This window comes from Chrysochloris asiatica, unplaced genomic scaffold (genome assembly GCF_000296735.1).
Source record: "Chrysochloris asiatica unplaced genomic scaffold, ChrAsi1.0 scaffold00168, whole genome shotgun sequence".
Lineage (NCBI taxonomy): Eukaryota > Metazoa > Chordata > Mammalia > Afrosoricida > Chrysochloridae > Chrysochloris > Chrysochloris asiatica.
In genome coordinates, this window is record NW_006408686.1 from 4,580,972 (window position 1) to 4,605,890 (window position 24,919).

Below are 24,919 nucleotides of genomic sequence, written 5' to 3' on the forward strand. Positions count from 1 at the left end.
AGTTTTGTGTCAGTGCCTGCTCGTGTAAGTGTGGCTGTCATAGAAGACTAGGTGTGACTGATATTGTAACCCAAACTGTGCTTTTGTGGGTACGTGGGGCTGTGTGATCAAAAACATGTATTGCCGTGGCTGATAAGAGACAACCAGGACACAATATCCCCCCAAATCTGGGGCAGTGTCCCAGGCAAAGACCCCTCTCAAAACAAGCCCCGTCTCTGCCCGGACCTTCCTCCCAGGCCTGAGTAAGGGGATTCAGTAAGCTGGGGTTGAGTGTCCATGTGTAGCTGTGTGAACAAATGCATATCTATTAGAGCATGTCCTTGACCTGGTGTAAATATGCACCATGTGACAAATGTGTGTAGCTGTGGTTATATCTAGGTGTGACCGAATGGGTGACTAAATGGATGAACTGTGATTGGGCGTGATTATGTCTGGGTGGGTCTGTGACGTGCAGATTGTTGGGTGCCTGCAGAAATAGAACTGTCATTGGGTGTGGTTGTACATAGTGAGTATGCCTAAGCCCTTGGTACATGGCTATGGAAATGTAAGTGACCAACTAGTGATGTCATCAACGTTTATGGCAGTGCCTGGGTGGGCTCTGGCTGAGTCTTCATACATTTTTGGACCACGTGTAACAGTGTCTGGGAACGTGAGTATGCGGACAGATGTCTATAGTGGCAAAACCGTGGCTAGCACTGTTTATGTGTACGTATGTGGTCTCGGGTGTAGCTGGGGTTCTGTCTGTGTGTAAGTGTGCCTCACTGTGTCCAGGTGTTAGGGATGACTGGAGACATGAGTTGGCTGCGCATGCCTGACTTGTGTGTGCAGCCTTAGATGTGTGTCTAGAAAGCAAGACCATTCCTTCCTCACATCATCCCCTTGGGCACTGAGGGCCTCCTGAGGCCAAGAAATCCTCAACAAATGCCCCCCAGACACACCTACTCCTTCCTGGGCCCTGGGAACCAGGTGGCTGATCTCCCTGGTTACAGTTACCATGGCAGCCAGAGCCTTCAGGAGGGAGCCTGAGATGGAGGGGGGTTGGCTGCTGTCCAAAGGTAGGGTGGAGAAGGGGACTGAGCCCCACCTCAAGCAAGCGTCTCACCTTCTCCCTCCCTTGGGCAGGGTGGACCCAGGAGGCCTGAGCAACATCTGCCCCCAGCCCCCTGTGGGGCCCCGGGGCCCCCTGCACCCTCCAGGACGGAGCCAGGTGAGTGAGCAGCTTAGCATAGGCCAGGGACTGAGAGTGTACTTGGGTCTGCCTAGCGTGACCAGAGAAAACTGTTCCTCTAGGAACCAGTTTAAGGACACTCATGGGTAGACACCCTGACGAACTTCTTCCCTGTGCAGTGGTCATCAAAGCCACACTCATTCACAGAACACACCCTAGACTGTCACACACACCTGATGCTCAGATTGCACCCATATTCCCACACACACAGGGATAGAGTCACACTGCTACCACAGACACTCTCACCCACAAACATAGTCAGACACATGCATCGATAACAGTTCTTTTTGACCCACATGTGTGTCATCACCATGACGAGATTGTTTTCACACCAACACACACACGTCTGGGTGGATTCACACACACTTCCCAGACTCACAAGCGGGCACGGCTCTTTCACCAGACAGCACACTTGCACACCAACAGCCTCACAGACAATGCGCACAGACTCCCACACTCCAACAACTGTATTTTTCCAGGTAGCCCTCGCAGAACCCCGCTCTCACCAAACAGCTCTACTTTTGCACGCAGACACAGGTTCACACATAGTCCTCATTCTCACCCAAAGCCATCTCACATGTAACACTTATGAACAAAGACGACAACTCATGTTCTCCAACCCCCACAGGAGCACACTGGCTTACAGACCCAGCTTTACAACAGCCCCACGGACCCAGGCTTTCCTAAGACAACACCACACCAACAACTTTGTCAGACTCACAGTCTCACCAACAACCACTGAACTCTTGGACATGGTTTCTGGCCCCCTCACAGGCAACAACCAACAAAGACAGTAGCTACGACCTCACACCACGACAGTGTCACATACTATAGTCATGGACACACCATTTCAAAAACAACAGCTTCATGCTTAAACATAGACACACCCTGAGACAGTCACTGACACACAAGCCCTCATAGACAACAACAGACACACCATAGATAACACTCACTGATACACAACCACTCTTTGATACAGACGGCCTTCAGTGACAACCTTTAGCACACTCAGACAACAAGCACACGGTGGGACATAGATCCCCTCATGGATAACAACCATCCTCAGTACCTTTCTGGACAGCCTTCAGAGAACACACTCCCAGACACCATTCATTCAAGATTGCTCTGACAAACAACAGCTGTGTGCTGGCTTCCACATGGGCACAGAGCCCCCATCTGCTGTTGGTACTCCTAGTCCCAGGGACCCCCTCACCATCAAGATCCCTCAACTTCTTCCTGGGACTCTGTAGTGTAACTGATCATTCAAGGAAGACTAGCCACCGCTCTCTCACACACCTGGGGGCCCTGTGAGAGGCTGTGTCTCAGAGGCACAGAAACAAGCCTGTATTGCCCATCATCTTTGGACCCCCGACCTTATCTTCAACCCTTGGAGCTTCTGAATACCTTGACTTGTGTGCCCCTGACCTGTGCAACTCCCAATTCCAGAGCCCTCTGATTGGCCCATCCTCTAAAACTCTGGCCTTGTAACCCTTGAGCGCTCGCTATGCCTCCAATGCCTTGACTTCTCCTCCTTTGGATCCTTGTGCCTCTTCACTGTCACATCCCGCAACTACCAAATCCCTCAAACCTGTGACCTCTTGACCACCACCACAGACCCCCATACTCCTTATCCCTATGTCTTCTGATACCCATTGTGCCTGCCCTCTCTCTCCCTGCCTTCAGATGCCCCCTTTCCACATGAACTCCATGTCACCTGACCGGGAGCTGTAATCCCATGCCCCTTGAATGCCATGTATCCTTAGCCCTGTGACTTCATGCTCCCAGAGCACTGCGTCCCTGGCCCTGGCCCATTCCCCTGTTCTGTGTCATCAGACGGCGCAGGCACTATGAACAAGTTACGCCAGAGCCTGCGGAGGAGGAAGCCAGCCTACGTTCCTGAGGCCTCACGCCCGCACCAATGGCAGGCGGATGAAGACGCGGTGCGCAAGGGCACGTGCAGCTTCCCGGTCAGGGTGAGTGGGCGAGGCCTGGGTGGAGTGGGCGGGATCTGGAAGAGGGGGTGGGGCTATTGTGTTGTGTTTGAAGTTGCTGGGCTAGCTCACTAACGTCCTATTCCATGTTGAAGAGACTTCACATTCCCAAAGAACTGTGGAACCTGCAGGATTCTACGCTAGAGGTCTTTAAGGGATCTTTTGAAGTTGTTATAAAAACAAGAGACACTGTCTTGCGCCAGGAAAATATGAATATTACCTGGGAAACATTGAGGGGGGAAAGGAGGGAGGAGGAAGCGTGTCATCTGTTCAGAAAAGCTCACAATTTCCAAAGGGCGCAAGTGTTCTATCACATGAACGCCGCCTGGTGTATGCTAACCATAATCCTTTAAGAGTCTGCACTACACTTTTATAAGGGAGACAGTGGGACTCAAGACAGCGGAACTCAGCGGCCTAGGGTTCAAATCCTCTTCCTGGCTGTGTGCTGACAGATGCTGGTCCTAGCCCTTCTGCCTTATTAGCCCTTTCCCCCAGAAGTAGACCCAGAGTGTGAGGGGTTTGTTTGGGAGGTGCCAGAAATGTTGAGGTGAATGAGGAAGACCAACAATAAAGTGTGTTCTTAATCTGCAGCTGTGGACAATGGAAACGTAACACCATTGGGGAACTCTGGAAACAGTGTAGAACGTGCGTCTCAGCCATTCCACAATTTGAGGGAGCAGGAGCCCGTGTACACCAATCCCATAACGCATTGCGCGGGGACATACATGATGATGTAAGGGTGGGCCAGCCATTTGACGCAGCCAGCAGCGGGGTCTCAGGCACAGAGATACTGGTATTCAAGGAAACCAGTGCCGTGTAAAGGACTAGGAATGTGGGTGGACTCAGGAGATTCCACTGCTCCATTCTGTGCCTTAGTTTTGTTCAGCTTTTTATTGTGAACTGAATGGTTTACCGAGCAGAGCAGATCGTACACATTTTGTTTCATCTCATTGAGAGCGATCCCCTCAGTGTAACTAACATCATGCATTCCCACTTGGTCCCCATGCTTTCTGTTTCCATTCCTTCTTTCCTAACCCTTCCAAACTTTGTTCTTGGGTAAATGCTGCCTTTGTGATCTCAAATAGTTCAAGATTCTAAGATTCCTTGTTCCCCTTATAGATCAATTTTTTGGCTGAAAATTGAAACATAAGGGTGAGTTCATTTCCAGGCCCGAAGGGTGCCTAAGGACCATTGTCTCTGGAGTCTCAGCAGTCTCTATCTGACCAGTAAGCCTGCGCTTCAGTTTTCTCATCTCGGTGGTGGTACTGTGCCACCAAGCAGGTTGCGACTCAGAGTTTCCGAGGCTGTAAATCTTTACAGGAGCAGAAAGCCTCATATTACTCCCACAGCGCGACTGGTAGGTCCAAACTGCCGACTTTGTGGTTAGTAGCCCAGCTGATGATTATCTAGGCTACTGGAGCTCCTTTTCTCATAGCTGTAAAAAAATAAGACCCGTAGCTATCAAGTTGGCCCTCTAGGACAGAATAGAAGGGTAAATGCATCAGACTGCAAAACCATTGGAACTGCAAGGTTGGCGGTTCAAGCTCACCAGCCGCTCCTTGGAAACCCTGTACAGGGTCACTCAGGGTCGGAACCGACTTGATGGCACTTCACAACAACAAAAAGTTTTCCAAGGCTGTAATCTGTATGAAAAGTCACACCTTTCTCCTGTGGAGCAACTGTTCGAACTGCTAAACTGCCAGTTAGCTAGCAGGCAAGTGCTTACCACTGTACCACCAGATCTTCTCTCATCTATAAAACTAGGATCAAAATGGAGTCTCCCCTTGTAGGGATGAGGTGCTGAGTAAATGAGCACATATGGATAATGTGCTTGGAACATTGCCTGGTGCATCAGTCGGTGAACGCAGGAATTGTTGGTAACTGCTGATTTCTGCTCTGGTTCTCCTGTCCCCTCCCTCAGTACCTGGGCCATGTGGAGGTAGAAGAGTCCCGGGGAATGCATGTGTGTGAAGATGCTGTGAAGAAGCTAAAGGCGGTGAGTGAGGGGCTGGAGCCAGGGAGGAGGCAAGCTCAGGCCCAGCAATGCAGCCCTGACCACACATCTTTGTTCCCCTCACCCCAGATGGGCCGGAAGTCCGTGAAGTCTGTTCTGTGGGTGTCAGCTGATGGGCTCCGAGTGGTGGATGACAAGACCAAGGTAGGGGGCCCATGGAGGTGGGCACTAGTCAGCCTCTCTCCTTTCTCTCACTGCTGGAACCAGGGCTGAGGACACCTTCCCACCCACCTCTAGGATGTCTCTCCCTCAGGGACTTTCTAGACTAGGCCTTGTGCTCTCGTAACACCTTCTTGGCCCCCTAGTCATAATTCAGAAATGGTTTCTGTGGTGATTTGTGAACTGGGACAGGGAGTGGGGGAGAGTTCACCTGTTTACTCTCTGGGTGACCCTGGGCATGAGATTTAATCCCTCTGCGCCTCACTTACCTCATCCCTCATGTATAAAATGGGGATAAAAATAGACCCTACCATTAAATGAGAAAACATATTTAAAGTATTTAAAACTGGGGCTGACACTTCATAAGTTCTCAGCTCAGTGAGTGTCCATGTGCCCAACAAACCTGAAGCACCATGCTGTCCATGGAACCAGCTTCTGGGTCTGTCTGCTCACCACTGAGTCTCCTGCCCAGGCCTAGGAAGTGCCAGGCATGATGGGACTTGGGCTGATAAATGAACATTTGCATAGAAGTTCCTTCCACTTGAAATACCTTGCCTTTGTGCACTTGATTCCTCTAGAAGTTGTTGCTTACTAAAAATTCCAGGAAGCTCTGCCATACACCATACTCCCCTTTCCTGGCTCCCATGGGCCCCATGCCTTCCCCACCCAGTTCTAACCACTCTGCCTGCCCCTCCCCATCACAGACCTACACTTTTTCCCCTGTCCCACACCTGTGTCCCCCTTGGTCTGGTCCAAGTCCTCCACCTGTGCCTCCTCCATTCCACCCACATTGTATCCTGCTGGACTCTGGCCTGCCCCTCTCTGGTGATGGGTTGGATGCTCTCTATGAGCTGGGAGTCCATGAGGGCAGTGCCCACGCTTCTCAGGGAATGTTGAGTCTCCATCCCATTCAGGATTGGCCATTGAGAAGACACTGAGGGAATACTGAATGAATACATGAGAGAGAGCTCACTTTCCTCCCTGACTTCACTCTGGCTCTTCCCCAGGACCTGCTGGTAGACCAGACCATTGAAAAGGTCTCCTTTTGTGCTCCTGACCGCAACCTGGATAAGGCTTTCTCCTATATCTGCCGCGATGGGACCACACGACGCTGGATTTGCCACTGCTTCCTGGCACTCAAGGACTCTGTGAGTACCACTACAGCAGCCACTCCTCTGCCAGGTCCTGGCACTCCAGCCCCATCCCAGCCGGTCATGTGGACTCAGGCAAGTCCCTTACCTCTTAGGCGCTAATCTTTCTTCCTTGGGACTCTGGGTGGTGCAAATTGTTAACGTGCTCAGTTAACTGAAAGGGTTGATCCAGAGACACCTTGGAAGAAAGGCCTGGTGATGGACTTCCCCAAAATCAGCTCTTGAAGACTCTGTGGAGCACAGTTCTGCTCATACATCCATGAGTTTGCCATGAGTTCTACTCAATGGCAGTTGGTAATCTTTGTTCCAAACTTTGAAGCTGATTGTGAGTCTTGAGTGTTGTTGTTGTTAGGTGCCGTGCAGTCAGTACCAACTAATAGTGTGACCTTATGCACAACAGAATGAAGTACTACCCGGTCCGTCCTGTGTTAGCCTCACAATCGTTGCTACATTTGAGCCCATCGCTGCTTCCACTATGCTAATCCATCTCGTTAGGGGTCTTTCTCTTCTTCTCTGACCCTCCATTTTACCAAACATGATGTCCTTCTCCAGCGATGAGCCTTTCCTGTTAATATGTCCAAAGTATGAGAGATGAAGTCTGGCCATCCTGGCTTTCAAGGAGCATTCTGGCTGTACTTCTTCCAACATAGATTTAGTTTGTTCTTTTGGCAGTCCATAGTACTTTTAATATTCTCCTCCAACACCATAACTCAAATGCATCAATTCTTCTATGGTCTTCCATATTCACTGTTCAACTTTCACATGTGTATATTTGTTGTTGTTGTTGTGTGCCGTGGAGTTGGTTCTGACTCATAGCGACCCTGTACAGGGTTTCTGAGACTGTAAATCTTTACAGGAGCAGAAAGCCTCATCTTTCTCCCACGGAACAGCTGGTAGTTTCGAACTGCTGACCTTGCGGTTTGCAGCCCTATTCGTAATGACTACGCTAGCAGAGCTCCTTTAGGCTATTGAAAATACCATGGCTTGGGTCGGGGACACCTTAGTCCTCAAACTGACATCTTTGCTCTTGAACACTTTAAAGAGTGCTTGTGCAGCAGATTTGCCTAATGCAGTATGTCTTGAGTAGACCAATACAAAGTATTTCAAACAACGTGTGACCCATAGGGAGTGCTCATGAAAATGTTGGTTGTCTTTGTCACCATCATCTCAGTGGTTTCAGATGTTTCTTTGACGTTTCTTATTGAGGCACACAGATTCAGGGCAGAGGTGGTGAACTTTAGCCGACATATAGATTCCTTTCAGATCAAGCCTCCAGCTGATGTGCCCCTCAGAAAACATCCCCCCCGAGACCCATCTCAATTCATTTGCCTCTGGTTCTGGGGGCCAGTCAAGATTCCCTCTGAGAATCTCAACGTCCTACATGGATCTTTCTAAAGCATTTTAGCAGTTCTGAGACTTGTGACAGAAAAGATCCAGATAACAGTGGTTTGAATTAGCAATTTGTTTCTTTCATGGGAAAATCTATCCGAAGGTAGGCATGCCTTGTGGCAACATCTCTACCATCACTGGGTCCTACAGCTCCTTTCGTTTCTTACTCCACTGTCATCCTCAGCATGTGGCTTCTGCTCCATGACCCAAGATGGATGCCCTTGCTCCAGCCTTCACATCTTCATTCCAGCCAGCATCAAGGAAGGAGACATGAAGAAGACACATGCCCCATTTGGGGGAGGAGCACAGTACCTCCCCTTACATCCCATTGACCAGACCCAGTCACATGGACAAACCTAGCTGCATAAGATGGTGGAAAATACAGACTTTATTCTGCCCTGTGCCCTGGACCCTGATCTCAGATACCACCCAACGCTGGTAGGAAGCCACAGACTTAGCCCCTCACATCAGCCAGTGTTCTTTGGTAACAAATCCAGCAAACTTAAACCCAAAATGAGATTGATGGATGAGTATGAGGAATCTCACCAGGTTGAAAGGCAGTCGGAAGCATTCAGGATCAGAAAGGGCAGAGAGCAGGGCAGCCCTGAGGAGGTGCCTCAGTGGGCAGTTCTTTCAGGACCTCCACCTCCCAATCCTCTGGTTCCAAATTCTGATGAGGGGCTAGCCTCGCTTGGATCACTATCGTTGGCCCAAGGAGAGTGGAGCATTTTGGTAGACTTACACAATGTTGAAGAGGTGTTCGCAAAGAGATCTTGGAGTGCTGTTACCAAAAGCAGGGGCAGTGGATGCTGGGAAAAAATACCTGCCCATCACAGACCCTAACAGTAGTACTCTGTTCCTTGCCTTCTTTTCTTTCATGTTCCCAAAATCCCCACTTCAAATAGCTCTTAGCCTTCAAAACTTAACTAGTACCCCCCAGGCCACTCCCTTAAACAACCCGGACCTGAAATCATGGCTGGCAAATAAAGTTGAGCAGGCAGGTCGGTCCTGATCATCAGGGGCTGGTGTGGACGGATTGGAAACCCACCATCACCTGCTGTTGTAGATTCGATTCTAACTCACAGGGACCCCAGGTACGGCCGAGTAGAACTGTGCTCTATAAGGTTTTCAATGGGATGGCAACATTTTTATAAGAAGATCTCCAGGACTTTCTTCTGAAGCACTTCTGGGTGAACTTGAAGCCCCATCTTTTGGTTAGCAAGCAAGCACATTCATTGTTTGCATTACTTTAGGAACTTCAGAGCCCAAAGCAACTGCTAATTTTTGATCACAGTATAGTGGTTGTATCAGTTACCAATGTCTGGGTAACAAGTTGCCCTTAAGAGCCTCCACTGCCATCGAGTTATACAGGGCTTCTGGGACTGTAAATCTTTGTGAGAGGAGACAACCTCATCTTTCTCCTACTGATCAGCTGGTGGGTTTGAACCACCAACCTTGCAATTAGCAGCCCAACACCTAACCTACAGCACCAGCAAGACTTAGAACCGACTCAATGGCAGTCAGTGGGTAAGCTTAGGGGTCTGCTGTCATTAAGTTGATTCCAAGCCCTGGTGGCACTGTGGGTTAGGCGCTGGGCTGTTAATTGTAAGGCCGGTAGTCCCTGTATAGGGTTTCCGAGGCTGTCAAATCTTTATAGGGACTCCTGGTGTAGGGAGTGTAAACTGGACTGTGAACTGCAGTCCAAACCCAGCAGCTGCTCCTCATAAACCCTATACAGGGTGACTTATGAGTCAGAACCGACTTGACAGCACTTAACAACGACATCACATCTTTAGGGAAGCAGAACGCCTCATCTTTCTCCTGTGAAACAGCTGGTGGGTTTCAATTGCTGACCTTGGCATTCTTGTAGGAAATCAATGGACTCGTTGTAATTCTGGGTAAGGAATCCTGCCAATTCATGAGGGATAAGAATTAGGATCGACACAAAGTTGGTTCCTATGAGGTGGAGGTGAGGCATAGCCTCCACTCTCCGACCTTTTTACCAATTCTGACAGTAGCTGTTGCCCTCACAGCATTCTCTGCTTCTCTGCTGGGTTCACTAATGCATTGCAATGGCCACACACAACTCACAGACCATACTTATAGTTATGTGGTTTATTGTTGTTGTTGTTAAGTGCCATCGAGTCAGTTACGACTCATAGCAGCCCTGTATAGAATTTCCAAGGAGCGGCTGGTGAGTTTGAACCACCAACTTTGCTTATCCTACAGTGCCACACCAGGATTCCAGTTATGTGGTTTATTAGGAACTTCTTGTTAAGAGTTGTTGAGTTGGTTCTGACCCATAGTGACCCTGTATAGAGTTTTCGAGGAGCGGCTGGTAAGCTTGAACTGCTGACCTTACAGTTCAAATAGACCTTGCAGTCCAGCACATTAACCCACAGCGCCACACCAGGACTCCTTAATAGGGTACAAAACCTGGAATGGCACTGTAGGATAAGTTGTTGTTGTTGTTAAGTGCCGTCAAAGTCGGTTCCGACCCATAGCGACCCTGTATAGGGTTTCTGAGGAGCAGCTGGTGAGCTTAAACCGCCAACCTTGCAGTTCAAACGGCTTTGCAGTCTGGAGCATTAACCCACAGCGCCATACCAGGACTCCATAGGATAAGTACTGGACTGCTTGCTAATCACAAGGTTGGCAGTTCAAATTCACCAGCCACGCTTCAGAATCCTTACACAGGGTCCGTATGAATCGGAACCAACTCCACGGCACTTACAAACAACCACCACGATAAGCTGCCACTCAGGATAAGGATCACCTTGGAAGTAACTGGAAGAACTTAGGATCAAGTTCAGGAAGCACACAGACTCCATTGATTGGCGTCTCTGCTGGGCAGCTGCCTGCTTGCTGTGAAGGTCTCGCTGCCATTGGCCTCGCCATCATTGGGTTTTCTGTAGTCAAACTCCCTACTGTCCACCTCTCTATCTTTGGTCTCAATGCTTGTTGATTCAGCTTATAGCCCAGTATGGCAGCTCTAGTCTAACAGCAGTTTTCTGCCATTGAGCCTCTCTGCCTTTGGACCTCTCTGCCATGGCCGCTCCCCTGCGCACTGGCCCAGCTCAGATCTAAGGTAGCAGCTTCAGACTCAGTCTGCTCCCCTGCACTCTGCTTTCTCAACCAGCCCTGCTCTTAGAATCTTTCTCTCAACCAGGAGACCTCACTAAACCTGTGTTTATGCAAGGATAAGTCAAAACGTAGCATTGCTTCTAGGGTTCCAGTTCATCTATGCATAGGTTTATTCCAAACAAAATGTGTTTAAAATGTTCCTGCCGTCCTTGGATAACTGCAGACTTGTCTTGATCTTGTTAGAAACTTTGTATGTCATGGAAATCAACGATTTTGAGGTCAGAGCTAATATCAACAAAAACTCAGTTCAACTGGACATTTTCCCAAATCCTTGAAGCTTAGCACCAGGTTTGTGGGAATGCAACGCCACATAAAACAACAGTTTTTAGATGGATCAAGTGTCTTAGGGAATGTTGGGAAGGCCTCAAAGATGAGCCAAGAGAGGGAAGGCTGTCAACCTCAATGAAGAGACTGCTGAAGTTCAAAACTGGTGGAAAAATGTAAATTATTATATATGCTTGAGTGTTTTTTTTTTAAAAGGCTAAAATGAATAGAGAAAAATACAACTGATGGTACATGGAAGAGATTATAATTATTGTAATGAAACAAGGTGTATGATTTGTTGACTGTAAAACTAATGATCTGCCCTGTAAACTTTCACTCAATTCACAATAAAAACTTAAAAAAAAACTGGTGGAAGAAGCCCATAGAATTACCAGTGTTGCATTAGCTACTGAAGTTGGGATTTTACATGGTTTTGCATTTTCAATTTTGAGCAAACATCTTGACTTAGTTAGCTTTCTGCCCAATGGGTACCAAAAGTGTTGCATGAAGATCAATTAGCTCAAAAAGCTGATCTTTTCCATCCATCATTCAATCAAGATTGAAGCTAATGGAGACAATTGTAACCAAGGACAAGTGTTGGATTTATTAATATGATCCACAGAGAAAGACCCACTCAAAAAAGGTGCTCTTTGAGGGAATCTGCTGGGACAGTTGAATTCAAGACAGAGGTTAGCTCAGAAGGTTGTGGACACTTTTTTGGGGGATCCCAAAGGAGTAATCTTTTTTTAAGTTTTTATTGTGAATTGAGTGATAGTTTACATGGGAGAACATCAGTTTTACACTCATTGTTTCATTGTAATGATTACAATCCCCTCCACGCATCATCATTCAACAATATTTGCTTCTATTCCCTCTGATTTTTTTTCGGGGGGAGGGATGGTATGTACACAAAAACACTTAGGAATATATAATCATTTAAACAACCAAAGGCCACATTCTGCAAGTCTGCCTCCTGGCCACCAGCACACAGCCTTTCTCTTTCCATGAGTCTAGAGTCTTCAGCTGCTCCCTCTCTCCAGGACTTCGTCTCTGCCTTCATCTCTGGTGTCGCTGCTTCTCTGGATCTGTTCATGTTCTTCTCCCTTGATGGTCCTAGTGTTCTCTGTTCCTGGACTGTAGGATTAACTACTCCCCCCTTTTTGTTACAAAACTTCTACCTTTACAGTTGTAACAGTTGAAATTAATCATGATAACAATTACTCTATTGAATCATAAGAATCTTAACCCCATCTCCTTTTACCAGACTCATCTAGACAAGATGAAAACTATTCAGTGGGGATTCTACCAAAGGAGTAATCTTGATAGACATTTTTCAAAGGATACAGGAAAATCATGGGAGCTTGTTAAAAAGAAAGGGAGGTTGTTGTAAGAAAACTGAAAACTGGATTGGTGAGAAAAAGGCCAGGAAAGTAGCGCTGAGAATTTTCTCCCTCATCACAACAGTGCATTTGTTCATTCTTTAGAGTGGCAAGAGCTTTCTTACAAGAAATTCGCCGGGAAACCTTACCCCATCCACCCTACAGCCGTGATCTTGCCCTTTCCGGCTTCTTTTTGTTCCTTAAGCTCAAAGAACATTTAAGAGGAACAGGATTTGAGTCCCTTGAGGATGCCAAAGCTACCATTTTGACATGGTGTAAGCGAGAAGCCAGAATTCTTCAGGGAAGGGTTAGAGACATGGAAACACTGCCTTTAGAAATGTCTAGACCTAGATGGAGACTATGTCGAGAAACAATGGATTCATATTTTGGTATTTTTGCATAATAAAAAAATAGCAATACTTTTTGAGTTATCCCCAGATATCCTGATTCTCCTCATTTATAAGACCAGCCTCCTTCACTAAACCTGAGTTCAACCAATCTTCAGTTACCTATGAGATGTTAGTCAACTCAGGTCTTGCTGACTGCCAGGTCAAAGTATCAAGACATCAAGTTGTTTGCAGTTTTCCCAGGAAATGCCAGGCAACCCTAGAAATCACTGGGCAAAAGTAACAGACTTCCTGGGTAGGAAACAACCTGAGAGACCCACTCTATCCCACCCCACTGCATCCCACCCAAGGAGCTTTTTCAAAGAAACAGAGCAAAGATAACTCCTCAAGGCCTAGAGGAATATCTCTCAAGCTATATTTTTTTTTCCCAAAGAACCAAGGCAAAAGGTCACATAAAGGGACTCATTTCATCACAGTCTTCAATGTTAGGGTTTGTTTGTTGATTCTCAGTTCTATGTTATTGGTCTGTATGTCCATCATTGTGCAGTAAGGTTGAGGTTTTGTGTGATGGTTAAGGTTGTTTGTCAATTTGAGTGTGATACTTAGTGGCTTGGCAGTTACGATGCAGTTTGGTAGTTATGTTACATCCCCCTTTAGTGATCTAACATAATGTCTTCACTTCCATGGTGAAACCTACTATGAGCAGCCAATCAGTTGAAAGGGAGTTTCATCAGGGGTGTGGCCTGAATCTAATATATATGGATGTCTTTGATGGCTTTGGATCTTGTGTCCAGCTCATCATCCCCTAATCTCCGGTTCTGGGGACTTGAGCCAGCAGTCGGTTGTATTACCTGCCAGTCTTGGAATTTGTTAGCCTCTGTGAGCTGTGAGCCAACAGCCTGCCATCTTGCCTGCCAATTTGGGGGAATTGTCAGCCCCTGCAGCTAAGTGAGTCAGCAGAAGCCTCCCGACCATGCACTTTTGTCCGTCTCTACAACTATGTGAGCTATTTCCTTGAGATAAATCTAACCGGAGTGTGGCACTGTAGGCTGAGCACTGGACTGCTAACTGCAAGGTCCTCAGTTCAAATCCACCAGCTGCTCCTTGAAGCACTTAACAACAACGTATATGTACACATATGTAAACTTCACTGGTTTTGTGTCTCTAGGAAACTCAGCCTAAAACACATTGGTTCTTTTTCAAGATTTTGGCCATTTGGGATCCCTTGAAATTCTGTCTGAATTTTTGGATGAGCATTTCAATTCCTGTCAAAAAGGCCATTGGGATTTGGATAAGGATTACATTGAATCTGTAGATCACTATGTGTAACACCGCCATCTTAGCAACATTCAGTCTTCCATGAACACAGGATGTCTTTCCTTTTACTTAGGTCTTCCATTTCTTTCAGCGATGTTTTGTAATTTTCAGTGTACATTGCACCTTCAGTTAACTTTGGCTAACTTTATTCCTAAGTAGTTTATTCGTTTTGATGCTGTTGTAAATGAAATTGTAGTTTAAGCCTTATTTTGGGCTGGTTTGTTGCTAATGTGCAGAAATACAACTGATTTTTGAGTACTGACTGAGTGTATTAGCTCTAACAGTGTTCTGTGATTCCTAGGATATTCTACTTGCTCCTATAAGATCCTATCATCTGTGAATAGAAATGGTTTTACTTCTTTCTTTCCAGTTTGGATGCTTTCTCTCTCTCTCTCTGTTTTTTTTTTTTTTTCCCTTTATTTTGTTTTGTTTTGACTAATTGCTTTGGCTAGAACATCCAGTACAGTGTCGTAATGCAGTGGTGAAACCAGGCATCCTTGTTTTGTTCCTGATCTTAGGGAGAAAGCATGCAGACTTTTACCATTGCGTATGTAACTCTGGGTTTTTCATAGATTCCTTTGATCCTATCAAGGAAATTCCCTTCTATTCCTAGGTTTCTGGGTGTTTTTTCATTATGAATAGGTACTGGACTTTGTCAAATGCCTTTTCTGTATCAACTGAGATGGCACTTTTTTTTTATTTTGCTTTTTTGTTTTTCTTGATTCTGTTAATATGGTGGTGTCCTGGTGTGTTGTTACAGGTTAATGCACTGTACAGTAAAATCAGTTTGAACTGCAAGATCGACGGTTCAAGCTTACCAGCTGCCTCTTGGAAACCCTCTACAGGGTCACTATGAGTCGAAACCGACTCAACAGCACTTAACAACAACAATTAGTATGGAATGTTACATTGGTTGATTTTTGTATGTTGAACCATCTTTGCATCCCTGAGGTAAATCCCACTTGGTCATGGTTTATAATCCTTTTAATATGTTTCTGGATTTGGCTTGCTAGTTATTTTGCTGAGAATTTTTTTGTTTTCAAATTTAACTTTAAGAGGTGGCCAAGCGTCTTAGTTACAAGCAGAAATCGACAAATCTGATTTGAATCACAACTTTGATGCTCATGTGTGGTTTTGGGTGAACTGACATTTCATCAGTTTATTCATCTGTGAAATGAATTCCTAAGAGTATCCCTTTACACTTTACCAAAGAAGACACTCAGGCAGCCAATAAGCATATGAAAAAATGTTCACCATCAGTAGCCATTGTTGTTGTTAAGTGCCATTGAGTTGGTTCCGACCCATAGCAACCCTGCATAGGGTTTCAGATGAGTGGCTGGTGAGCTTGAACCCACTACCTTGAGATTCAAATCGACTTTGCAGTCCAGCACATTAACCCACAGCGCCACACCAAGACATTAGCCATTAGAAAAATACAAATTAAAACAGTAATGAGATACTGTCTCTCTCCAACATTAATAGCAAAGTACCAGAAAACCACAAATGCTGCCGAAGGTGTGGAGAGACTAGAACATAGAACCCTTATATACTGCTGGTGGGACTGTAAAATGGTGCAACTACTGGGGGAAATGATATGACACATAGAAATAGCAGCTGACCCAGTAACCCCTCTACTTGGTATATATCCTAGAGAAATCAGAGCCGTGACACAAATAGACACATGTATACCTGCATTCATCACAACCACAAAAAGATGGAAACGACCTAAATGCCCATCAGTGAGAAGGGATAAACAAACTTTGGTCCGTGCAGACACTAAGTCCACTATGCAGTATTTTTAAAGAATAGCAAAAGATCTTCCAAACATCTTACAGCATGGATGGAGCTGGAGGTCACTGGGCTGAGTGAAATAAGCCAGTCACAAAAGGGCAAATATTGCATAAGACCACTGTAGTAAAAATCCCACAAAAAAAGTTTCACACTGAAAGTGATACTCTTTGATGGTTACTAAGGGTGACAGTGAAGAGGTGGGTGACTCAGTGACTGGAGGTATTACATGGGTTAAAAATAAATATAAACCTTTAAAAAAAAAACCAGAGTATCCCCCTCCTGGTACTGTTGTGATTTTGACAGCTGTATATACCTGTGTAACCCAAGCACTAGAGCACTGTCAACACCCCCATAAATTTCCCTCATGCCTCTCTGTTAATACCTACCTACCATTCCAAGAAATGAGTATTCTGATTTTTTTTTTCCACCATAAATACATTTTGCCTACTCTAGGACGTTTTATATATACATGGAGCTAGGAGCTAATGCTACCTGGGAGAAAGATGAGGCTTTCTACTCCCGTAAGGATTTACACCCTCGGAAACCCTGTACAGGGTCGCTATGAGTCAGAACCGACTCCACGGCACTTAACAACAACAACAATACTACCTGGAATTGTTGTGAAGTGCCGTCGAGTCGATTCCGACCCATAGTGACCCTGTATAGGGTTTCCAAGGAGCAGCTGGTGAGCTTGAACCACTGACCTTGCAGTTCAAACGACTTTGCAGTCTGACGCATTAGCCCACAGCGCCACACCAGGACTCCACCTGGAATTAGTTAAACTCCAGGTTAGGGCATAGTCTTCCAACGTGCTGGTTCTGCTCAAGACTTTTGATGCCAGTTACAATTTCAGGGGGCATGTCTGACCAGCTGATGCCAAACTTGGGGGTCCCACAGACTCCCTCAGATTAAATAGTTCACTAGAATGATTCAGAACTCAGAAATGTGCTACACTGATGATTACAAATCAGTACCAACCAAAGGAACATGCAGTGAGATCCTGGTGGGGAAAGGTCCCAAGCTCAAGGCTTCTGTGTGCCCAGGACAAATTACTCTCCCACTTTCAATAGGGAACATTTCATACGGAGTATTATTTCCAACCCAGGAAGCTCACCTGAGTGTTGGCATCCAGAATTGTATTGGGGTTTTGGTTGCACAGTAGGATGAGCACTGGACTGCTCACTACAAGGTCAGTAGTTCAAATCCACCAGCCGCTCTGCAGGAGAAAAATGAGGCTTTCTGCTCCTAGTGTGGCAACGGTGGGATAAAACACTGGACCACAAGGTTGGTTTGAATCACAAGGTCATTGTTCAAACTCACCAGCTGCTCCTTAGAAACGCTATACAGGGTTGCTATGTGTCGGAACCAACTCGATGGCACTTAACAACAACAAATAAGTTAGCATCGACTTGATGGCAGTTTTTTAAAAAAATAATTCTATAAATATGATTGATCATCGCCCACATGACTAAACTCAGTCTCCAGTCCCCTCCCCTCCCTTAAGGTCTGTGATGGTCTTACTTGGCTCAAAGCCCCAACCCTCTAATCACATGGTTGGTCTTCCTGGCATGGCCACTCCTTTCCTGAGTCATCTCCTTACCATAAGCTACCAGATGTGGTCCAAGGCGCTAATCATGAATAATCAATACACTCCAACCATTCAGGAAATCCCAGGATTTTAAGGTCACTTCCCAGGAACTTGGAGACAAAGTCCAGCCAAATTCTTTATTACATCCGTACAGTGTGCATTGTTTTCTGTGTGGCTTCTTTCACTTGGGGGTTGTCACTTGTAACCCCCTTCTCGTGGTACAGATGAGCATACAGAAGCCAGAGAGGTGAAAGGATTCCTTCAGAATCACCCAGCATCTAGGGGCTGGACCCCAGGGCTCCAGGAGTCCAGTGCCCACCACAGCATCTCTTGACACCTGCCTGGCTTCTTCCTGCAGGGCGAGAGGCTGAGCCACGCCGTGGGTTGCGCTTTTGCAGCCTGCCTAGAACGAAAGCAGAGGCGGGAGAAGGAATGTGGGGTCACAGCCGCCTTCGATGCCAGCCGCACCAGCTTCTCCCGAGAGGGTTCCTTCCGCCTGTCTGGAGGTGGACGTCCCACTGAGCGAGAGGCCCCAGACAAAAAGAAAGGTAGGTACTGCCCAGGGGGCAGGCTGGGCAGAATGGGCGTGGGGGGGAGCCGGTGTTGGCGGATGACTGCAGTAATACAAGGACTCAGGAGTTGATAAAATAGGGCAAGACCTCAGAAGTTTTGGTATTGTCTGTAAAGTACATTCCAGCTTCAGAATTCATGGAGAAAAATTCCGCAAGTCACAAACCACACCAGAACTCACCAAGGGCTTGATTATCTGCCAAGTCAGGGAGGTTCTCAGTGACTTTCAAACTGCGTGTGGAGCCTAAATTTGGTCACAATCCATGGGGCGGGGGGGTAGGCACAAACAGTTTACTGGCAGTTCAAACCCACTCAGTGGCTTCTTGGAACAAAGACGTAGCAATTTGCTTTGGTGAAAGTTGTTGCTGAGAGTTGGAAGCCCCATGTGACAGTGCAAACAGAGGGTAATTTATGTATTATCTTAAAATTTTATATTGTTGTTAAGTGCTGTGGAGTTGTTTCCGACTCATAGTTTCTGACTCATAGCGACCCTGTACAGGGTTTCTGAAGCTGTAAATCTTTATGGGAGCAGAGAGCCTCACCTTTCTCCTGCAGAACAGCTGGTAGTTTAGAACTGCTGACCTTGAGGTTAGCAGCCCGATCCATAACTACTGCGCTACCAGAGCTCCTTACTTTAGGTTAGGGATTGGGTAAAGGTTTACAGAGCAGACCAGTTTTCCATACAACAACTCGGACACATTTTGTTTTATGTCATTGATTGTAATCCATTCATTGTTGCATCGCTGATCCCACTTCCTCCCTGTGTTTCCTCTTTCCATTTCCTTCTCTCCTAACCCTCTGAACTTTGTCCTTGGGTAAAAGCTGCCCTTTTGATCTCAGATGGCCAGCTCTTCTAGGGTGTGCGTACCTCACTAGTGGCATTGTTCCCCTTATACACATTGTTCCCCTTATAGCCATGGGGATGAGTTCATTTCCAGACCTGAAGGGGGGCTAAAGACCATAAAGAACATAAAAAAAACAGTCATGGGTGTGCCAACAGCCTCTATCTGACCAGTAAGCCTGGTCTTTTTTTTATTTTTTATTTTTTGAGTTTTGTTCCACGTTTTTCTTCTACTCTATCCAGGACCTTCTAATGTGATCCCTTTCAGAGTGAGAATGCCCTTTAAATCTATTAGATTAAAAGGAGTAGATATCAAGCACGCTATCCGGTAGCTAATAACATCTTGCTTAGCCAAACCCCCACGGGTTACAGCAGTAACAAAAATTTAGCAATTAACAAAAGTTAGACTAAGTTATGCTTGGTAGAGGTAGCCAGGGCCATCTAGTTCTTCCGGTCTCAGGGGCTTCCTAGGATTGCCTTACCTGTAATCTTTACAGAAACAGATGGATAATTTTTCTTCTGTGGAACCTCTGGATATATTGGAACTGTCAACCTTTCTGTTAGGTGTCATTCACAAGCTGCTTGTGCCACACCAAAGATTTCAGTCAAAAAACCCCATTTGTTGTTGTTAAGTGCCGTCGAGTCGGTTCTGACTCATAGCGACCCTGTACAGGGTTTCCGAGGCTGTAAATCTTTACGGAAGTAGAAAGCCTCATCTTTCTCCCAAGGAGCAGTTGCTAGTTTCGAACTGCTGACCTTAAGGTTCGCAGCCCGATTCATAACCATTACTCTATCAGAGCTCCTTTAAAAAAAACCCATGGAGCAGTCCTAATCTATAAAACACAAGGTCACCATGAGTTGGACTCAGCTCCACAGCAATAGAGTGTTTTGTTTGTTTGTTGTTTGTTTGTTTTATATCAAGACCTATTGTTATTGTGAATTTGTTGAGTTGTGGCAGTAAAAGTGAGAAATAGAAATAGGAAATAGGAATATCAAATGTACTAAGGGTTGTTGTTGTTGTTACATGCCATTGAGTTGATCCCAACCCATAGTGACCCTGTATAGGGTTTCCGAGGAGCAGCTGGTGAGCTTGAACTGCCGACGTTGCAGTTCAAATGGCTTTGCAGTCTGGCGCATCAACCCACAGCGCCACCCCAGGACTAAATGTAGTTTAAATGATACTTTTATTCAGATGTACGTGTTTTTTGTATGTGGAATGGGTCACCGTGTGAAAGGTTTGTTCTTATGCTCAGTTTGAAAAATGGTTCATAAGCACTAAAATTGCATAAAAGATAAACCAAGAAAAAAAAACCCCCACCAAATTGTTGCCGTCAAGTTGGTTCTGAGTCATAGTGTTTGTAAAGAACAGAGTAGAACTGCTCCATAGGGTTTCCAGGGCTGTAGTGGCTCCATACGATCAGCACTGGACTGTGAACCACAAGTTCTGAGGTTCAAATCCACCAGCCACTCTGTGGAAGACAAACAAGGCTTTCTGCTCCTGTGAAGATTTAAAACCTCAGAAACCCTCTACAGGTTCACTAGGAGCCGGAACCAACTTTATGGCACTTAACAACAACAACAACAACCTTTAAGGACACAGACTGCCACATCTTTCTCCTAGGGAGCAGCTATTGGGTTCAAACCTCCAACCTTTTCATTAGCAGCTAAGCCCTTAACTCCTGCCTCTCCAAGGCTCCTGTGTAAAATGGTAAATACTTAGTAAATTCTGAAAGAGTGTGTCTACATGTGTATTTTAGAATGTAAGTACAAGCTGACTAACAATGTATATTTTTACTTTTACTATAGATTTGCTGTTTTAAAAAATTGGGGAAACACTAGTTAGAATTTCCAAAGCATTTACCATTGAGAACTGCTCCCAGATTAAAAGAGACTGAAGAGATCTGACTAATAAATGCGATGTGCCATCTGGGCTTGAAGCCTGGTTTTATTTTTTTGGTTTTTTTTTTTAAAGGGCAGAATTGACTAAGTGAGGAAACTGGAATATGGACTTAGCTTCACATGGATACATACTGAGTGTCCTGAGTGAAAGGATTATTGTCATTGTGTGGGAGAATGTCTCTGTGGTAGTTACTAAGTGCCATCAGTCCGTTCTGACTCATAGCGACCCTGTAGAGGGTTTCTGAGGAGCAACTAGTGGGCTCCAACCACCGACCTTGTGGTTCGCAATCCAGTGCCGATCGTTTAGCGCCACACCAGGAATCCAGAAGATAACTTACTCAACACTAAGACCTTCATTGTATACCTCCTAAGAACCACTGATCTTTCAGCGAGCAGTCCAGTGTTTATCCTAAAGCATTTGCTCCTTGGAAACCCTATACAGGGTCTCTATGAGTCGGAATCGACTCAATGACACTTCAAAACAACAAGTTGTCTTATAGTACAGATGGGTACTAACAGAAAGGTGGCAGTTTGGACCCACCCAGAGGCACGTTAACAACAGCAACAACAGAGGCACCTTGGAAGAAAGGCCTGGTGAACAACTTCCCAAGAATCCAGTCATTGAAAATCTTATGGGGCATAGTTCTACTCTGACATGGGTGGGGTCGCCATGTGTCTAAAACCACTCAAAAACTAGTAATAAGTTGTAACTTATTACACGGTACCAAAAAAAAAAAAACAAACAAAAAACTGAGCTCATGTGAGCAATTAGGAGACCTGGGGTGTGGCCCTGTGGAGTGATGGCGCCAGACTGCAAAGGCACTTTGAGCCACAAGGTCGGTGGTTCAAGCTCACCAACTGCTCCTTGGAAACCCTATACAGGGTTGCTGTGGGCTGGAACCGACTCGACAGCACTTAACAATAACATGAGCAAATAAGGTAACACTGTGGACCATTTATGAATGCTCAGTAATGAGTTTTCATTATTTTATTAGTGCAACTTTCTGCTAAATTGTTTTTCTAAATAAAGATTTAAGAAACCAGATTTTATCAGTTAGCGTTTACAAGGTATATTTTCACATGACCACTCACAGTCCTTAAAAGTTCTTTGCAGTGCATAAAGCATTTTACTGTTTACATAATGTATTAAGGGGAGCTTGGTGGCTCCATAAGATAAGCAGTGGACTACGAACCACAAGATTGGCCATTCAAGCCCACCAACCACTGTAAGGGAGAAAGATGAAGGGCTTTCTGCTTCCCCTAAGATTTAAAGCCTCAGAAACGCCAAGCAGGGTCACTCTGAATTGGAACCAAGTTGACAGAACTTAATAACATCAACAATAACATTCACTACGCATTGAAATGAGTAAAGAATTTTAACCAGTGGTGAAACAGACTCTTGTGGACTCAAACACACCAGCAATCTAGAAAGATGGCACAGGACTTGACAGCAATGTTGGATTCTGTTATATATAAATAATGTCACCAGTTTGGAGCCAACCTGATAGCAACTAACCACAGTGAAATTGACAAAGGGCTGGAATCATGTTTAACTATTTAGAAAGCCCACACTGGCTGCACTATCTTTTCAGTTCGGAAACTTTTCTCACCATTTTCATAGGATATTAGAATTTACAAAGACCGTTGTCACATGCAAAGCATGTTAACAACGTTTGCAAAAGGTTTTACTGTTTCCAAAGGATATTATAAATTCCAGGCACTTTGCATTATACAAAACACTTCATTGTTTGTACAGCAAAATGAGAGCCTACAAAGGAAATTCTGATTTGCCAGACCTATCGCAAAGGCATGGCACTTTGACCAAGCGTTTTTTTTTCCTATTTACTTTGGGAATTACAGAGGAGTATATTTTTCACAAGGCTGTTTGCCAGATTCCAAAGCATTTAACATTCACTGCCTCAAATGGCCTTGTCAGAAGGCCCAGGGAAGATAGCACAGGGATGCTTACCCCAGGTTACATTTGGGGAAGGACCCTCTGGGTGGTACAGTCTGTTAACATGCATACTCAGTTGCTAACCAGAAGATTAGAGGTTTCAGTCCATCCAGAGGTGCTTTGGAAGAAAGGTCTGGCAGTCTTCTTCCTGAAAATCAGTCATTGAGAACAATGTGGGCTCTGGTTAAAATCAACAACAACAGTTGGGGAAACGAGCCAGAGTGGGGAGGGAAACTTCCTGAGGTCTCCCAGTGAGGTGGAGGCAGAGGTGGCTTCCTATTCCCACCCTGTTCCAGGCTGTTTCCACTACTCCAGACCAGGTCTGTGTGCTGACATTAGTCACCTCAACCTGGGAGATGGGAGAAGCAACTCTGGGGCATCTCACTGCCCTTTCTGGGTCAGAGTTTCATCCTCCTAGCATTCAGGCTGAGGACTCATGGGAGGACTCCTTCCCTCTCAGTTGGTATTTTGAGCTACTACATCTATAAGTAAAGGAGCTCTGGTAGCGTAGTGGTTACGAATTGGGCTGCGAACCTTAAGGTCAGCAGTTCGAAACTACCAGCTGTTCCGCGCGAGAAAGATGAGGCTTTCTGCTCCATAAAGATTTACAGCCTCGGAAACCCTTTACAGGGTCGCTATGAGTCGGAACCGACTCCACGACACATAACAACAACATCTATAAATATAGGTCAAGGTCATCAAATTGTAGCAATTTACCCTGTTTCCTTTATCAAAAATTGTGTTTGTGTATTGGCAGAGGTAGGTGGGACCTATCCTCTTTGTTAAGTGGGGAGACTAAATTATCCTTCCTGGAGCACAGAGAACAGTCTCAAAGAAGAGGGAGCTCCAGCTGAGGGGCTGGAACCACCTGAAAGCTGCTCGGAGGATGAAGTCTGTCTAGAGGGACGGGTAGCAATTGAAAGAAGGGAGGTATTTGAAGTGGGAAGAATGGTGTGAGGGAGACCAAGAGAAGAGCAGATAGAATGAGAGAAAGCCATCATGGGGAAGACTGAGACAGAAAGGCAGTTCAAGGCAGTCAACATCCTCCTTCCTACTGCTGGGCCTCAGTCACCACATCTATAAAATGGGTTGTTGTGGGTATGGATAAGTTCATGTTTACAAAGCACTGGGAATAATGTCTCTTGGGCCAAATGTGTGTTACATTCATCAGAAAGGGAGTTGGAGGGTCGCAGGGAGAGAGGGAGAAAGTAAGTGGCAGAGGAAGAAAGATTTGAGCCAGTAGCTAGAGAGAGACAAGTCAACCTGGGAGAAGATTCTCCAGGAAGCTCCAAGAGACAGTGGTCTTGACTTGAATAGGACAGGAGGGGTTTCAGAACGCTGACTAGCCTGTCTTCAGGACAAGGAAGGCAGCTTGTGGAACAATCAAGGCTTGAATGCCAAGGTGAAGTCTCTAACCATCTGGTTCTCTTGTGTTTCCAGCAGAGGCAGCAGCTGCCCCCACTGTGGCTCCAGGCCCTGCCCAGCCTGGACATGTATCCCCGACGCCAGCCACCACGTCCCCTGGTGAGAAGGGTGAGGCAGGCACCCCGGTGGCTGCGGGCACCACTGCGGCAGCCATCCCCCGGCGCCACGCCCCTCTGGAACAGCTGGTTCGCCAGGGCTCCTTCCGTGGGTTTCCCGCACTCAGCCAGAAGAACTCACCTTTTAAACGGCAGCTAAGCCTGCGGCTGAATGAGCTGCCTTCCACACTGCAGCGTCGCACTGACTTCCAGGTGAAGGGCACAGGTGAGCCCCGGGCTCAGTGGGAAGGAGCATTGGACTGAATCAGCACTGTCTGCTGTGGGCAGAGAATACAGGAAAGGAGAAACACATTATGATTGATTGGTACTGTCTGCTATGGGCAAAGGACAGAGAAGTAGAATGTATCCAGAT

At 46.0% G+C, this 24,919-nt stretch overlaps 1 protein-coding gene across 1 annotated transcript in view; it reads left to right on the plus strand.

Annotated features, from left to right (window-relative positions):
* The window catches only part of NUMBL (numb homolog (Drosophila)-like), a 34,536-nt gene that overhangs the window by 2,654 nt on the left and 6,963 nt on the right, over positions 1-24,919 (plus strand). Inside the window, exons 2-8 of the mRNA XM_006871410.1 lie at positions 1,123-1,207; positions 3,062-3,201; positions 5,141-5,215; positions 5,303-5,377; positions 6,400-6,540; positions 18,121-18,310; positions 24,467-24,772. Coding sequence (XP_006871472.1) covers positions 1,123-1,207; positions 3,062-3,201; positions 5,141-5,215; positions 5,303-5,377; positions 6,400-6,540; positions 18,121-18,310; positions 24,467-24,772 — 1,012 coding nt within the window. The remainder of the gene's footprint in view (positions 1-1,122; positions 1,208-3,061; positions 3,202-5,140; positions 5,216-5,302; positions 5,378-6,399; positions 6,541-18,120; positions 18,311-24,466; positions 24,773-24,919) is intronic.